Genomic DNA, 16,292 nt, shown 5'->3' with positions numbered 1-16,292 from the left:
AAGCCTGACAGTCTGTGAGTTGTGTAAAAATATTTGCATTATAAACATATTTTCGGGTTGTTCAAACTCCTGCTTCATATTTGTTTACCCCATGTACCCTGTGAAAAATATATAATTAACTGCCTGTTGCTTCATTGGAGGTAACCATAATGTGTTAAAACATTTAATTTGTGTAATGAGTATTGTTCAGTGGGCCACGCTAAGTATGCATTAACTTTGTATGAATACTATAATTTTGTCACCCATATAAACAATTATAATACAGTATAATATATCCATCCACAGACGAAAATGGTTAGAGCTGGTGAGGTGAAACTGTTTTGTTTTTACTGATATCAGGTAAAGAAAGAAATGCAAATGTCTTCTTTAATTAATGAGAAATGACTTGCGCTGAATGACCTTTTTAGCCAAATGGATTCATACTGTGAAGCTACAGTGTGCAGTAAGACTTACTATGTAGCAATGTAATCATGTAGTTGACATACATACGCATGTTCAACAATAGATGCAGCATTATGCAGACAAGATCACTTTGAATTCATTCTTGAGTTCTCTGGCGATGCTGATGGAATCCTGCCAGTCAAGTATATCGCTAATTAAATGTACCTCCTGTAAATGAAGATGCAGATCTTGCTATTGAGAAATGTTTCAATTTAAGTAATGCATTTATAAACTGTTCAATTATCTGTAAAGGTAATTGAACATTTGCATTCAGTCTCTGAGGATACTCATTAGAAAACAATGAAGGCTATGAAAAGTGAGAAAGTCAAAAGAGAATAGTGGGTTGGATGGAGGGAATGTTATAGTGCTGGTTAGGGCTGTCCCACTCAGTCGACTGGTCGATTGTTTGGTCGATATGCTCTTGGTCTGCTGAGACTTTTTTTTAGTTGAGCAGCCGTTTGGGAGTGTGAGATCTGATTCCCGCTTGTGTCACCATTGCTGAATTAAAGAAATGTTCTCCAGAAATTGTAGATTATATTTTCTAAGACCAATAAAGCAACTCCAAATATATATATATATAAAAAGGTGTTACTGTTTTTCCTTTTGTTAATCTGCGTTTTGTTTTTTGCACACGGCACATGAGCACGATTAGCCTTCGAGCTGTTAGCCTACCTACAAACTCTACCATACTTTGTCTACAGTTGGTGTTATTAATCCTTTAGACAAAAAGGCAAATACAATCTGTGGTATGGAAGCATTTAATCAAAGTACCGGGTGACTCAAAACAGGAAGCTTATTATTAGTATTAGTACAAATTTTATAGAGGCTGAATCTGGAATGTCCAGCAGCTACATTGAGCCAGATCGGGAACATTTTTGTACATTTATGTTTGTCTAGTTGTCAATCTCCCTTCTTACGTATATGTATTTCTTTCAGATTATTTCTTAAAACAGTGAGGTTAAAACATCACAAAAAATGGTTTGATGAAAAACATTGTGACATTTATATGAAGACAAAAAAAACATTTCAAATTTAAATTAGTCGATTTTCAGAAGTTTTCAGTCGAGTCTTGGTCGAAAAAAATCTTAGTCGGGGACAGCCCTAGTGCTGGTATTGTAATGCACGTGTCAACCATCTAAAACCAGCCAAGTGCAGGACCTGTTGTTTAAGGTATATTTAAGTTAACCCTCAGCATTGTAAGCCTAACCCTACCTTAACTCACTTGGAGTTACGTTCATGGCAAAAGCTAACCATACATAAACCAAATTAAGTAATCATGTCATGTTTGTTTAAACAACAAACAGATGTGAAAGACATGCAAAGTTAATAACACTGTGAATTTATTCGTCTGGATGGTGCTGTTATTTATTTACTTTGACTTATCATTTACTTTGGACAAAGGCTTTTCTGCACTTTCACCATAGCATTCAGGAGGATCTCACAAGTCACAATCTACCTGCCTGCAATGTTGAAATATTGCAAATTCACCAACATAGACTTACTGCATGCCTTTGCTTCATTACACATAGATACAGTAAATTCCCTTAATATCACAAACTACTTCACATGCATCCTGTGACAAATATCTATGAGCAGATGTTACTGTAACATGTCGATACTCATAACTGAGAAACTATTCTCCTTATTTGCACATCAACTGCAAAGTTATAGACAAGTCTCTCATATCAATTGACAGTTTAATTTCAAATATCACCAGGCGTCCAAAATGAAATGATCCAATATTCAACCCCCTTCCTACTAACAACCATCACTTATTCATCGGTAGACAAGGCCTCCAGGCAGGGACCACCAGCTGGGGAGATGTTAATATCTCTTTAGTTCACACCCTTTGGGTGTTTGATGCTGGCAAACTATAGCCCTTGTGTTGACACAGTGAAACCCTGGACCGGCACTGACAAGGTACAGATGATCTCCAATAATTATTTTGCGTTACAGAACAAAAAACCTTGATCAAGGGCTATTAGAATGATGAAGTTGAAGAGCAGTATTTGTGATTACCGATATAAACGTTTAAATAGGTCACTGTACAGTATCTGTCATGTCATAATTATTTCCCCCAGAGGATGCTTGAAATACACAAGATATCCGTTCGAGATATCTGATAACCTGGTTAACATATTGTTTTGTACTATGTTTCTTCGCTATGGCATTTGAAATATACTTTGTATGCAGGATGACAGATCATAGTTATTCAAATATGACTGTATGAAAGATTAAGACAGCAATGGCGCAAGAGTATAACATTTTCCGAAATCTGATAAGGGTAGCGACTAAGCTTGTTATCACTGTCCTGGCTGTAGATACCAGTGTGTGCTGCAACCAAGTCAACTACACCGGAGAGGAGATAAACCTGGCTCTCTGAACACTGCATTGTGCTTTTCTTACCTGAAAGGCCACCGATGATGGACAGGAGGAGAAGTGGTTTCCATGGTGACCCCATACTTGTTCAGGAGGGTCCCCTTCAGCGATATTGTTAGCAGGTCTGTTTCTTCATTAAAGCTGTGTCTAGGAAAAACAAAGTAAGACTGGTTGAAAGACACCTCTGGTTCTCATATACACGTTTCATATATGGTCTGATTGACAGTCCAAGAGGCAATTAAAGATGTATTAACCTGGAAATATACTGGCACCTTGGGAAACAAGGAGAAGACCAACTACCTAGAATATGTACGTAGGTACATACCTACATGTAAGGGAAAATGCCCGACGAGGTGTCCATTATCACCTGATAATGGACAATGCGGAGGCGTGAACCGACGGTTGCTTCCGCCGAGGGCATTATCCCGCTTGGTCAAATGCCAACGATATTTTTTTACAAACATTAATTTATGTTTTCAGGTGTTTTGCAATAGAAATCTAACGTTTTTTTTTACGTTAGCAAACTCTGATAATTCTAGTCCGCTCAGCTCATAGAACCAACACCGGCTTTCCTTTGGCTGAGCTATTAGCGCGAAAGCTAACGTTATGCTAGCAAGATTCAAAGGCAATAGCATTGTGTACGGTTGACAAACAGTAGCTAAATATAATTGTACAGTATGTTTGAAAGAAGATTGTCTATCTAACCAGCCATGTCACTGTCCCAAAATCAATATCAAGATTTTCACGAACACAGAGCTGCCAACTCTCACGGTTTCGCCGTGTGACACACGCATTTCAAACATTTCTCACGCCACACATTGTATATCTCACGCTGAAAAGGCAACGGCAAACAAGTAGCCAAGCTAACGTTGTAAACAGTAACGGACGAGGCGCAGGTTAACGGAGTGAAGCATCATTGACGCGCAAACAGCCGTGTAAACTCGCCGGGGGGGGGGGGGGGGGGGAGTAAAGCTCGCGATAGCTCGCCCCGGGGGGGGGGGGGGGGGGGGTGTTGCTACCAAATATCACGCCAAGGTTTTTGGAAAAGTTGGCAGCCCTGAGAACAAAGTATCGGCAATATACTGGTAACAGTTAACTTACTAGGCTACAGTACGGACGCAGCCTGTGGAGCGAGTTGAATAGCAAATGGATGTGAGATGACCGCATCAAAGATGACATTTTCTCCAAACAGTAATTATAATTTGACAGTATGTTTAACAACATGACTAGCCAGCTATCGAGCCATGTCATTGTCCCCAAATAAAATCAAGATTTTTAAGAAGAAAATAATCGGCCATGTGTAGAGTTGCTGCTACTGTCGTGTTGGTCGCAGCCTGTCTGCGAGGTGAATAGAGAATGGGATGTGAGATGAGCGGTTACGTGACACTGACACATTACATTCAGAAAAGTAACATTTTTCAAATAGGTTAAAGTAAATATTGAAGTCACTCATTGTTGTAAATACAAGTTAGCTTGTTTGTTAGTCTTTCAAAATTGTAAATGGAGGCTTTGACTTCGTCCCTGTTGTTATGGTTGCTTATTTCAGACACTTTGTACAGGCTCATATATGTAGCCAGCGCAATAATTTAGAACGGTGAAAAGACAGTTTTGCTGCAATGACGTAGTAGGTGTCCGTTATCACCCGATAATGGACACCCTTGCAGCCAATCAGAATCGAGTATTCACCCAGACCATGGTATGAATGTATCTATGTATTATGTAGCTATCTATGTATCTATCTACCTATCCATTGTTTGTGTGCTGTGTGAATATATGTATCAAACTATGTATTGGTCTGTCTGTATGTGTGTATATTTATCTCACAATCTATCTAAATTGTATATCTTATTATTGTGTGTCTGTCTGTCTGTCTTCATGAGCATTGTTTACTTCACTGGATACATTTAAGTGGTGCCACAGACTGCTCTAAGCAATGAGGGCTGAGGAAGCATGTCCAGATCCAGGAGGAATCTTGCCACATTCATTATTAAAGCCACCTGCTTTCCCTCACGGACTCTCTTTCTTTCCATCCTCCCAGCCTACCTCCTCCTGCTGCACTGAACAGTTCCAACCCCTCATGTCCGTCATCCTTGCACAATATTAGAACAATTAGCTAAAAGCCTTTTTAGGGTCTATAGTGTTTAAACATTTACAGTTCAACTGAGTTTGACCACCAATGTTTTTGTGCAATAGCGTGGAGGAATGCAGTTTTAGTAGTAGTTGTGTATTTCAGTCAAGATACAGAACAAAATGTGTGCCAGACACAGATTTTTTTGTTTGTCTTTGAGCACTCTTAACTGTAAAAAAAAAAAACATCATCCGCAGGCAGATGATGGAGGCATCACCATGTCTTTCTCATATTTAGTTACTTTCATGTTTTTATAATTAAAATATACAAATAAAAAACAAATTGCCAAAAGCACTTCTCAGACTAACTAATGGAAATGAAACCATGCAACATTTGGCCCACTCAATTCCCTATTATTGCATGTTTATTATAGTTAAAAATGTTATCTTTTGGATTATAACAAGAGAATGCTACATTCGAAAAATGAGAAATGTTGCCCACCTTGCCCACACAGAAGAGCAAGGGAGATCATTCATACACATATTTCTATAGTGTTTACCATATTTGTCAGAAACTGGGTCCGTCGTGTATATTGTATAATCAGGGCTTGCAGTCTGGCTGTCTAAAGTTCATCTCACTTGACTGCTCCACATCAAGTAGACCTCTGGCAGACCTGTCAGCTCAGGCCTCAACCCTCTCATTTCTCAGCCATCTACACGCCGCACAGATGGCAGGACAGTGGAGCCGTGATCTCAGTGATCTCAGTTTTGGACAGAGGCAATTACACTTTGAGGGCGAAGCTATACAAATTACAACAGCAGCCAGTTACTGCATCCACTGTGAAGCTAAAGTACATGTATCTTTGACATTTGCGAAATTTAAATAAGCACATTCTTTGGTCTATCATCAACATAATTAATTAAATCAGCAGTTCTTCTCAATCGCTTTGGATCAATTCGCAAATAACAATTACAAAATGGAAATCTCTGACCAATTATTTTCTTGTTCTCAGAAATTACTGTAATTTACTGTATACAAATGTGTATATTCTTTTTCTGTGTACTACAGTATTGTACCGTATTGACTTATCCCAGTAAACTGTAACCTACTGTTTTCTAAAAAGCTCAGTGTGATACACAATAGCAATTGAACTTGACAATATTGGCATTTTTGTATAGTACAGTAAGCAGTGTCAACAAAAATATAGAATAAAAAGGAAATATGTATATTGTAATGGCAATATTCTCTGTTCATAGTGTTGTCCATGAGTCTTGCAACATGGATCACACTTACTACAATGTTTCTTAAAATGGTTGACTGTAAAGCAGGAGATGTATTCATTTTCAAGGTGTCTCTTTGCCTCTGCTGTGTTGCATACTTTGCTCACACACCACAAGGTGTCTTGCAGGCTACATCTATGCTGAAATATGAAAATTGAAAAGAGGTGGGAAGGTGACAGACACATTGTCTTTGATGTGGCTAGACATGGACCCTGACCTATCGATTCATCATACCTTTGGGAATTTCTCAAAGTATTCTGAGAATCTCCAAATTAAAGCTGCTACACATATTTGAGGGAATGAGAGGCATACAAAAATGTACCGTAATAAGATCAAGCGTTGATTGCTCTTATAATCCCTACCCAGCAAGTCTCTTTGAGTTGTTCATTAATCAAACAAGCTAGATCCAGAGTAATCTCCCCCTAAGGAAAATGAATTTGAGTGGTTGAGACATGAGACTAGACAAAAGCAGTGACCTCTGTGGGCCAGCAGAACATCTAAAGTCAGAAGAACAATATCCCAGGGAGGAAGTACCTATTGAATGAGAATCAAGTTACAAATGGTCACCTGTTTAATGAAACCATTGTAAGATCATAATTTTAGTTTAAATACTATGGATATTAGTTATTCTAATGAATACCATATTTGTACCAGAGGTTACACCAATATCTCAATCACATTTGCTATTTAGTTCATGGCAAAATAATGTACACCTGTCAAGGTCTGGTCAATATGCTGTGGTGCCTGTGAAAGCCATGTACTCCTACAGTAAGAAAAACATTTAGACTACTAATTTAGCTCTGATGGACTTTAAGTCTTCAACAGGGCTGACACAATGGGAAGTATGGAAAACGTGTGATGAACAGTCAGATACATAAAATCTACCTTATTTGTCTCAGTCACAACTAATCTGGCTAATTTATCTTTAACTCTGACAAAAATAATTTTCCAAGCATGATGCTGTGCCTGAGTGCTACAAGCAGGCTCACACCCTAATGACAGGTATAATTCTCATAGCAATCGGTAAACGTAAGATTCTGATACTGATTATAGTTTCACCATTCACAAGTTTCACCTTGGCAAAGAATCTTATTAGCATGTTCTTGTGTGACAAGAGACGGTAAGTAAATCGGAAAGCCAGACCACAGAATTTAATCAACTTCATCAACCTTGCGCTGGCCTTCAACTCATCGCAAATAGTCTATGTGGCTGTGTCTATTTGATGAAATTTGCATAAATGAGGTAAATGTGGATAGAACATTTTCAGGTTTTTCTTCACACAACCATAAGAAATAAACGTTTTTGTGAGACAGAATTTGTCTGTAAAACTGTCAAAAAACTTGTTCAGTGTCAGTATTATTTCTAGAGTTTTCTGAGAGAGATAGAAAGCGCTCTAACAACATGCTCTACTGTCTACTTGAAGGCCTTAGATTCCCTGGGTGTGGTATTTGCTTCAGGCTAAAGCAGCAAAAGTTCACTCCACAATGAAATCCCCTATTGCCTGATTATGCACAATGTGTAATCTGAGCTTGCAATATTGATATTTGTCTTAATAGTGAAGGTTAGACTTCGACTCCTAGTCCTCATTTGAATGCAATCATTTTAATGATGTATATTGATGCTGAATAATGAGAAGCCTTGAGGGACAGACACCATGGTGTTCTTAATGGCCCTCCTCACTGCGCCACAGTTAAATTTATTGTGGAAATTAGGATAGCAGGTCAAAAAAAATGTAGGTACTTGGAGGAAAGGAGACTTGGTATTGCTTTGAGTGTTCTGACGATACAGTATCTGTTTTCAACAAATTCCTATTGAAAATAATTACATTAATTTTTCATGGAAAGCATAATTGCTTACGCTCGGGATAGTGTGTCCTAAATATGTTCTTTATTAGAAATTCTATTGTCAAGATAACATAAAGAACTTCATTACCAATTCAACAAATGACAAAACTTGAAATAAAAAAAGATTCCACAAGAAATTTCATTTTGGATAAATTTGGATAAATACTATATGCCCTATCCTTGTTGCCACCAGAAAGCAGAATGTGCAATCAGTTTCTGTATAACTTCCCATACTGTCTAATATGAAACAAAACAAAATGTCAGTTAAGTCCCTGCTCATTATTGCCATTAACAACAACCTGTCATTCATTTCCTTGGGAGAATGATGACTTAGTTGGTTTTTAGCAACATACTTCAGCATGAATTCAAGTCAAGACAAATTGTGCCATTTAATAACATATGAACATCTACTTTATTTCAGGTTTGATTACTACTCACTTACATTGTACTTGTTTGCAAAAAAAAAACAATATCAATGAAAACTAATCACACAATCTCTAATCAATCAACAAAACAACATTGTACCTTAATGTACCAACATATAGTGAAAGTAATTTTAAATATAATATATAAAATAGGCTTAATCTGTTTTGTATCTCTGAGTAAGTTTATAATAATTTAAGTTACGTAACTTATTCTTATATATTTGCACCTTTAGCTGGCACCATGAATTCTGGTTTGGTGGCTCTGTTACAAACTTCTATCTAATCATTTTCAGAAACATTTTTGAAAAACGATTACACTAATCCCATAGCATCTGAAGTATCACAATTCCCTGTAATACTTTCCTGGAGTAGTGCATTTTAAATTCACTGCAAAACTATAAATACATGGGAAAAAGAAAGTGATATTCTTTTGATAAATGAAAGGCAGATTAATCACAGAAGATGCTGTTTATTGATGGTGAATTATTATTCAAAATCATTAAATCAGTTTATAGGCTGTTTAGCTCTTTGAATGGAGCTATGCTGCACACACAGGATACATTATTCCCAGTGCTGAGGGATACGCATAAACACTAATAAGGATTACACTCAATACTGCTTATCACTGCTTGACCCTAACAAAGCCTACAGTCTCTCCCTCTCTCCCAAGATTACTGTAACCCATTGTTAGGTCATGGAGTTGAACTCAAAAGACATCTACAACCAGACGATGGAGGCAGTTTTAGCCTGAACACTGAATCTCCATATAACATTTCAATATTAACCCTGTAGACTGCATCTTCAGTTACATTAGTAGAGAGGGATTGTTGGTCTGGATAGATGATACCAGTGCATCCCCATACCCACATTTTAAACCCAACCATACATAACTTGTCCAGTAACTTCAGTAACACTTTAAATCTCATTGTTCTTGTTGCATGGATGGATGGATGGCCATTGGCAATGTACAGTCACAAATTGAGCAACATCTTTGTTCTGTATGAACATGGAGAGAACCTTAATACAAGCATGTAAAAACACACAGTGGTTCTCGGTGACCCCTATTTAATTGTAGTGTAGAATTACAGGCTGTTCTATGTGGTAACTGCATATTAAGTACATGTTGTTCATTAATAGGCATTGCCTATTACAAAGTACTTACTTATGTAGATACTATATAACAAGCATACTGTAACGTAAAGTGTTACTTTGGTTTCTTTACAAGCAGACAGCACAGAGTTTTGTCAAGGTAAATATAGCGGTTTCAGCACAGCATGCTGCCGGGGATGTTGCTTCAAAAAGTCTCCCGATTCTCAATCACTGGCTCTATAGCTATTCACACCCTCACTCCAACCCAGCATGTCTGTCTCAGGTCTATTGCTGTCACTTTTCACCCCTTGCTGGCATTGATTGTCCTGATGACCTCAATCAAAAGACAATTACCAAGGTGAGGGCAGTAGGCAATTATCTTCAGCGCTGCGAGACTGAGCACACCTGTATGGTGCAAGGCAACTTTCACTATGAAATTACATGTGGAACCCGAAACCCCGGAAAAAAACCTGTTTTGATGAAATGTGTGCCTGAGATGCTTAATGGTCCTAAAGACACCGTAGGCTGATGTGAAAAGAAACTGGCACTTCAAAGCCTGAAGAGGGAGGGAAGGTCTAAGACTGCATATGCCTGTAACTGTGCCACAGAGAAATATGCAGCAAGCTCAGATGAGTTGGAAAAATAGGATTGGAAAAGTCTCTCTGCATCTATTTATTTCCTGCAATCTTGTCTTGTGAAATCATGGAAATCTGATAGATTGCTAAGAACAACTATGTCTCTCTGAACAGCACTTCTTAAAATGGTGCTCTGTGCATGCAGTGGGGTGGTATTCTACACTTGTCCACCTCTGATTGAGATTGCTATTCTGGAACTATAACTGAGTGTTTTCAGCTGTGGGTTGATGTCTTTGCTTGCTTGCCATTATATTGATGGTGTGGTAAGGTGGAAATGCCAACTGCACCTTTTCAAGGCTTTTCCAATTTTCAAACATGTTGATGAACTTCTATTATTAGAGCAAGAGTAAAAACAACATGCCATTATGATTTAATCAGTACCATCCAAAATCCTGAAATCCATTATTTGGATGGATCCCAAAACTTGTGTGCTGTGGCACACAAGTTTACAGTTATCAGTTATCAAAAAGTCTGGTCAACTACAAAGGGTCCTTTGCATGCAATACATAACAACATGTCTAATGTGGTTTAGGTAATCATATATTGTCAATAGGCAGTGCTACTCTCCCTGACAACAGCTAAGAGATGTCCATTTTAAAGTAACACCTCTCTGACGTAAGATCATTTTATTTCTTGAACCTGGAACCTATTGAGATGGGCACGATATCTAGAAACCTTCTCCAACATACATCAACTGTGTCTTAGTGAATTTGAATGCTAGAGACTTAGTATACTTAACAATGACAGGCAGATACCAAAAAAATATCACTGCAAGGCAAATTAGTTTTTAATTATGAGCAGTTTCAGGGCCTGCCCCATTTTCCCAAATGATGTGCACTTGTCAAACAATTCCCTTGAAATGACCACAGTGTCAAGTCATTTGGAATTTGGTGCCACAGTGGAATCTAGAATGGCAATTACATTGGCCTATGCCAGACAAAGCTGCCAGGGAACACACGCACATGCTGTCAAGAGCTGGTGAGTATGTGAAAGGTAACATCAAAAATGATTTATCTCACCCTTTCACATAGCCAGCTTCATTTTTTTTAAATGTAGCTTGAGGCCAGCTTGTTACAGACAAGCATGAAATAAATCATTTTTGATAAGGCAGAAAATATTGAAATACACCTGAAATACATGTACTCAGTGTAAAAGCTAAATTATACTAGCAAATCTAGCAAATGTAGATTGGATGTGCCACTAGATTCTTCATCTATAGCACAGGATGTACTTTCGGAAATAGTGACAAATGCCTTTAGAAACGTCTGGACGTAAAGGACTGAGTAGAACTACTCTAAACAAGGTGGCATTTAACCATTTTCTAATAAGAAGACTAAAGAACTCAGCATGGGACTCTGGAAGCAGAGCATTTCTATCACTGCTGTCAACCTTGTGCTGAAAATAGCTACAATTACCGCATCTATCACTGAGGATGAAATGACAGAAAAATGTTGCTTCCTGTACATGCCAATCTAATGATGGTAACTGATTACCACAAAAGAACTAGCAAATAGTCCCATTCTTGAAATAAAATCTGAGGCTATACACAACACAGATATATTTCATATTTCCATCCGACTTTACGAGTGTGGTAACAATACAGTCATGTTGAATCACAATTATCAATTCAGTTGTCATGGCAGTACAGCAATTACTTTATCACCATCTGTAACACCACCCTTTTCAAACTGGTATAACTGCAATGTATCACCTTATCCATCATGGTGGCATCATAACCTCATAGCCTCTCTAACCAATTCCTGGCTTCACCATGTGTTTATCCCTAGTGATGAAATCCTCAGATTTATCAATAAGCCTTGGCTAAGTCCTCCTTTTGGAATTACTGCTTGCTGAAAGTCACACTAGCACACTGACCCACTCCTCTTATCTTGACTTGATGATGTTGTTTCATCAAGCCTCCTCATCATTGGGAGTCAGGTGGCTAAGCGGTTAGGGAAGCGGGCTAGTAATCCGAAGGTTGCCAGTTCGATTCCCGGCCGTGCCAAATGACGTTGTGTCCTTGGGCAAGGCACGTCGCCCTACTTACCTCGGGGGAATGTCCCTATACTTACTGTAAGTCGCTCTGGATAAGAGCGTCTGCTAAATGACTAAATGCCTGTTTTGTTTTTTCGAGGCATACTAGTGTTGCCTTTCCCGGTGGTCCTTGGCGCTATCCAGTAAGGAGACTGGATACAGTTCAAACGTTTAGACTTTTTACACTTAAACAATCGAAACAAAATAAAGACAGATATTGAGCTGTTGAATAAATGAATAACTGGTATTAATGAAACCTTATCCTGGCACCAGTATAAACTTTCTTTTAGAGCAAAAATCTATACAATGAAAACAAGCCTGATTTGATTACTTCGAGGCACATTGGGATTCATAACATCATGATGGTAAGAGAGAGAGATTGTTTTATTGTCATTTGACTCAAGATTATGTTTACAACTGGTCCATAGCTACTGTAAACTACACCTGAAAATGATATTAAACCATCATTGTTTTAGAAACTGAAACTAAGTTGTAATACTGTACCTGGAGGGATGGTGTTGGAGATTTGAATAACATCTTATAAATTTAACATTAGTATTAAGCAATATTTTTTGATCAATGAACGGAGGGAGGGTCTAATGCTTTTTTATTCAAACAAAATTAACTCTAGACCTGACCATAACCACATATAAGATCAAATCAGTAGAAGCAGCCAAAATGGAGAGGCTTAGAAGAAGTGGCCTAAACTAAACTTTAATTATCTCCAGCGCATCCCCCCCACCACCACCACCACCACCACCCAACCTTCTAATGCCTTGTCAACTATCAATGATATGGTGAAGAGTTCAAGGCCTGTTTTATCCAAGACTACCCTGACTCCATTGCTATTGATTGGGCAATGGATATGAGAATGCAGTCATGGCACAGCACAGGGATATTGATTTTAGTTCAAGCTGCCAACAAAATGATGAAAAACATTGGGGCTTTGGACCTGTTTTTGACAGGGCATTTGTATTACTTATAATATAAGTTATCATGTCATGGCCCATTGCTCTGAACATAATGACACTTGATCACTGAAATGCCATCAAAGCAACTTTTCTATGTAATGAGTGAAACTGTTCAATTTCAGGTGATGTTCCTACAGCTAGGTATTATCAGTAAACTCATATTTCCTTTGATATAAGATTTTTCAGACATACTTTTCTGTATGGTAAAGTACATTTACACAGACAACAGATCCATGCGCTGATTTCTGGTCCAATATAGCTATTGGATTACAACATGCCCTTTCTAATGGTGGTCTGAAATGAGTTTACATTGATGAGGAAGCTCCTATTACAAGCAGAATGTGAACGTTGGTGATAGATTCCTCCAGCAGTAGCAGCAACAACAGTGTGTGTCCTGCCATCTTATTTATTTATCCCGTTCCTCTGAGGAATAAGAAACACAGCAGCTGGTAGAAACTAAAGGATAACTGGAGCTGTTAACCTCCACATACTGTAGAAGCCCCTTTCCAGCCTTCACAAAATGCACTGTGTATGTGGCCACTAAAGTGAGAACATCTACCAATAGGACAAATAGAACACTGTTAGATGCAGGAATGTTTTGATGGTATAATAAAAGCCTGAAAGATAGATGATGAGGGAATACATATCCAAAGTTAAATAGTTTGGGTGGCATCTTGACATTTTACTGTTGATGACGGATCAACAGTTATGACTAAATGTAACAGTAATTTGATCAATTTAGTTAACCACAGACTCACTCAGGGACATTTTTTATCTGCAAATAACAAAAATCCTCATGGCTTGAATATAGAATATATAAACAGATAGAAACAGACCAGCCTTGCACAGCACAGAAATGATAAAAAGGCTGACATTTCTGGGACAGGTGGATAAGTACAACCTGCAGTGAAGGGTGTCACACATGTTTGGTTGCTAAAAGGATTAGGGAACACAAGAAGAATATGATACCCTTTAAAGCTGTTTCATTTCTTATTTTTTCAGACATATTTTGAGTCCAGAATAACACATCAGTGAGTTCAGTGTTACATACAAAAGGTTTCCATCAATTGACAATAATTTACATTCACATTTAGTCATTTAGCAGACGCTCTTATCCAGAGCGACTTACAGTAAGTACAGGGATATTCCCCCCGAGGCAAGTAGGGTGAAGTGCCTTGCCCAAGGACACAACGTCATTCTGCACGGCCGGGAATCGAACCGGAAACCTTCTGATTAATACCCGATTCCCTAACCGCTTAGCCATCTGACTCCCTGCATAATAATACACTGTGAGATCCATTGGTCCAGTAGTGTACATTCACTCGTGATTCTATGGAACAACTGCTTTTGTGAAAGTGTGAATGCATATTTGAAAGAATTTAGAAACCACACATGCAGTTACTATTCCTCTAACAACAAACTGTTGTATTTCTTTCCAATAATTTTTTTACAGGCAGCTGTAGTCAAGACTAGTTAGAACATAATCCACTAAACATAGGCAGTACATTGTTGATATACCTCATGCATTTCTGTACTGAGACTGACTCAGTTGTGTTTAAGTATCGTAGTGCGTCAATGGTTTTAAATAGCACACTGTTCTGCATGCTACTGTACTGAAGCAATAAAGCACAAACAAAAAAACAACCTCCTGTTGCTATTGACCTGCACTGATAAATGAACCGTGTAATTTCAGCTATCCTCTGTTGATTTATTCAATACTTGATTGCATGCCATTATTAGCAAACTATGCTTCTATGCAATGTGTTGTTACATGTGGAGTAACAACACATTGGCTGAGCGGCTGAGCAGTCAGTTGGCTGAGCGGTGAGGGAATCGGGCTAGTAATCCGAAGGTTGCCAGTTCGATTCCCGGTCATGCCAACTGACGTTGTGTCCTTGGGCAAGGCACTTCACCCTACTTGCCTCGGGGGAATGTCCCTGTACTTACTGTAAGTCTCTCTGGATAAGAGCGTCTGCTAAATGACTAAATGTAAATGTAAAATGTACATAAAACTGGAAATCCATAAGAAACACCTTGAACACATCCAACTGCAGAACGAACCCCGCAGCGCACTCTCCCCTCAGTGTTCACCCTGTGTAGGTGAACCCGTTTCTGCAGGACACTCAACTACTGCTCCTTTCATAGGAAACAATAGAACATGAGTTTTATGCACCGAACAAGAGTGCTCAAAATGAGCTCAGTTGAAATGGAACTTTAATGACTATGCGATCTGGCATATGTGGAGGCGGGCCAAGAGCCCATTCTTAGATCTCTTGAGCTAAAGTCAGCACAATTAACACATCCACTCACACACGAATCATCAACTGCTGCTGACAGTAGAAAGGATGGCCCGGACGGCCCACCCTCAGTGGTTGCGAATGTCACATGCCTTTTAAGGCTAGTATGCTATATTAGTGACAGCCATGGCAATTTATGAGATCTAGGTGTTTCATAGTTTCATTTATTGAATTTCATATGATGCCATAGCGGACAAGCAACATCCCATCCTAAGAGATATAACAGGACACGTCTATGACATTATTGTTATCTTTATCCTTTATTCTAAACTTGCTAATAGACTACATGAATGCATAGCACCTATATGGTATTATGTACAGTGTATGGTTGGTACTTAGCAGTTAAAAAACAAGTGCAAAAACAAGTAACCTGAGTGACTCTGAGTAGAGTGTAAACGTTTTGCCAAGCTCTAAGTACCTGAGGAACAGATGCCCTCCAGGGCTTTTCACACACAACAAAAAAATGTACAGAAAATGGTGAGTAAAATACATTAAATATCCAGCCAACAGCATTCTTGTGTGCGAAAACATATTGTTGAGTACAGAGGTTAGGATTGAGGTTAGGAAAAAGGCATGAGAGTCATGCAAGCGGGCCACAAACAGGCAACAGTACAACTGGGGTGTGCAGAACAGCAGAAGTCGTAATACATTGTCATGGGCTTTAGGGTATTACTACAGCAGACAGCCACACTCCTCTAACTGTTAAACCAGAGAAGAAGCAGTGTGCACAACAGTCACTAACACTGGCCAACTGAGAGCAAAATACGTACACATAAGCACCTGGTCTGTCAATTTCCAGTTCTTTTAGCATCACACTGATGGTCAGGAC

General features: G+C 38.6%; 1 protein-coding gene across 1 annotated transcript in view; it reads right to left on the bottom strand.

Moving 5' to 3' along the window:
- Window positions 1–16,292, bottom strand: part of cntn5 (contactin 5) — a 73,633-nt gene that overhangs the window by 50,479 nt on the left and 6,862 nt on the right. The window contains exon 2 of the mRNA XM_062473124.1: window positions 2,848–2,967. Within this exon, the coding sequence (XP_062329108.1) occupies window positions 2,848–2,902 (55 nt within the window). The 5' untranslated portion in view covers window positions 2,903–2,967. The remainder of the gene's footprint in view (window positions 1–2,847; window positions 2,968–16,292) is intronic.

The sequence above is a fragment of the Osmerus eperlanus genome, chromosome 11, assembly GCF_963692335.1.
Source record: "Osmerus eperlanus chromosome 11, fOsmEpe2.1, whole genome shotgun sequence".
In the NCBI taxonomy this organism is placed as follows: Eukaryota; Metazoa; Chordata; class Actinopteri; order Osmeriformes; family Osmeridae; genus Osmerus; species Osmerus eperlanus.
The sequence above is the reverse complement of the archived record's forward strand: the minus strand, read 5'-3'. Positions and strand labels throughout refer to the sequence as shown.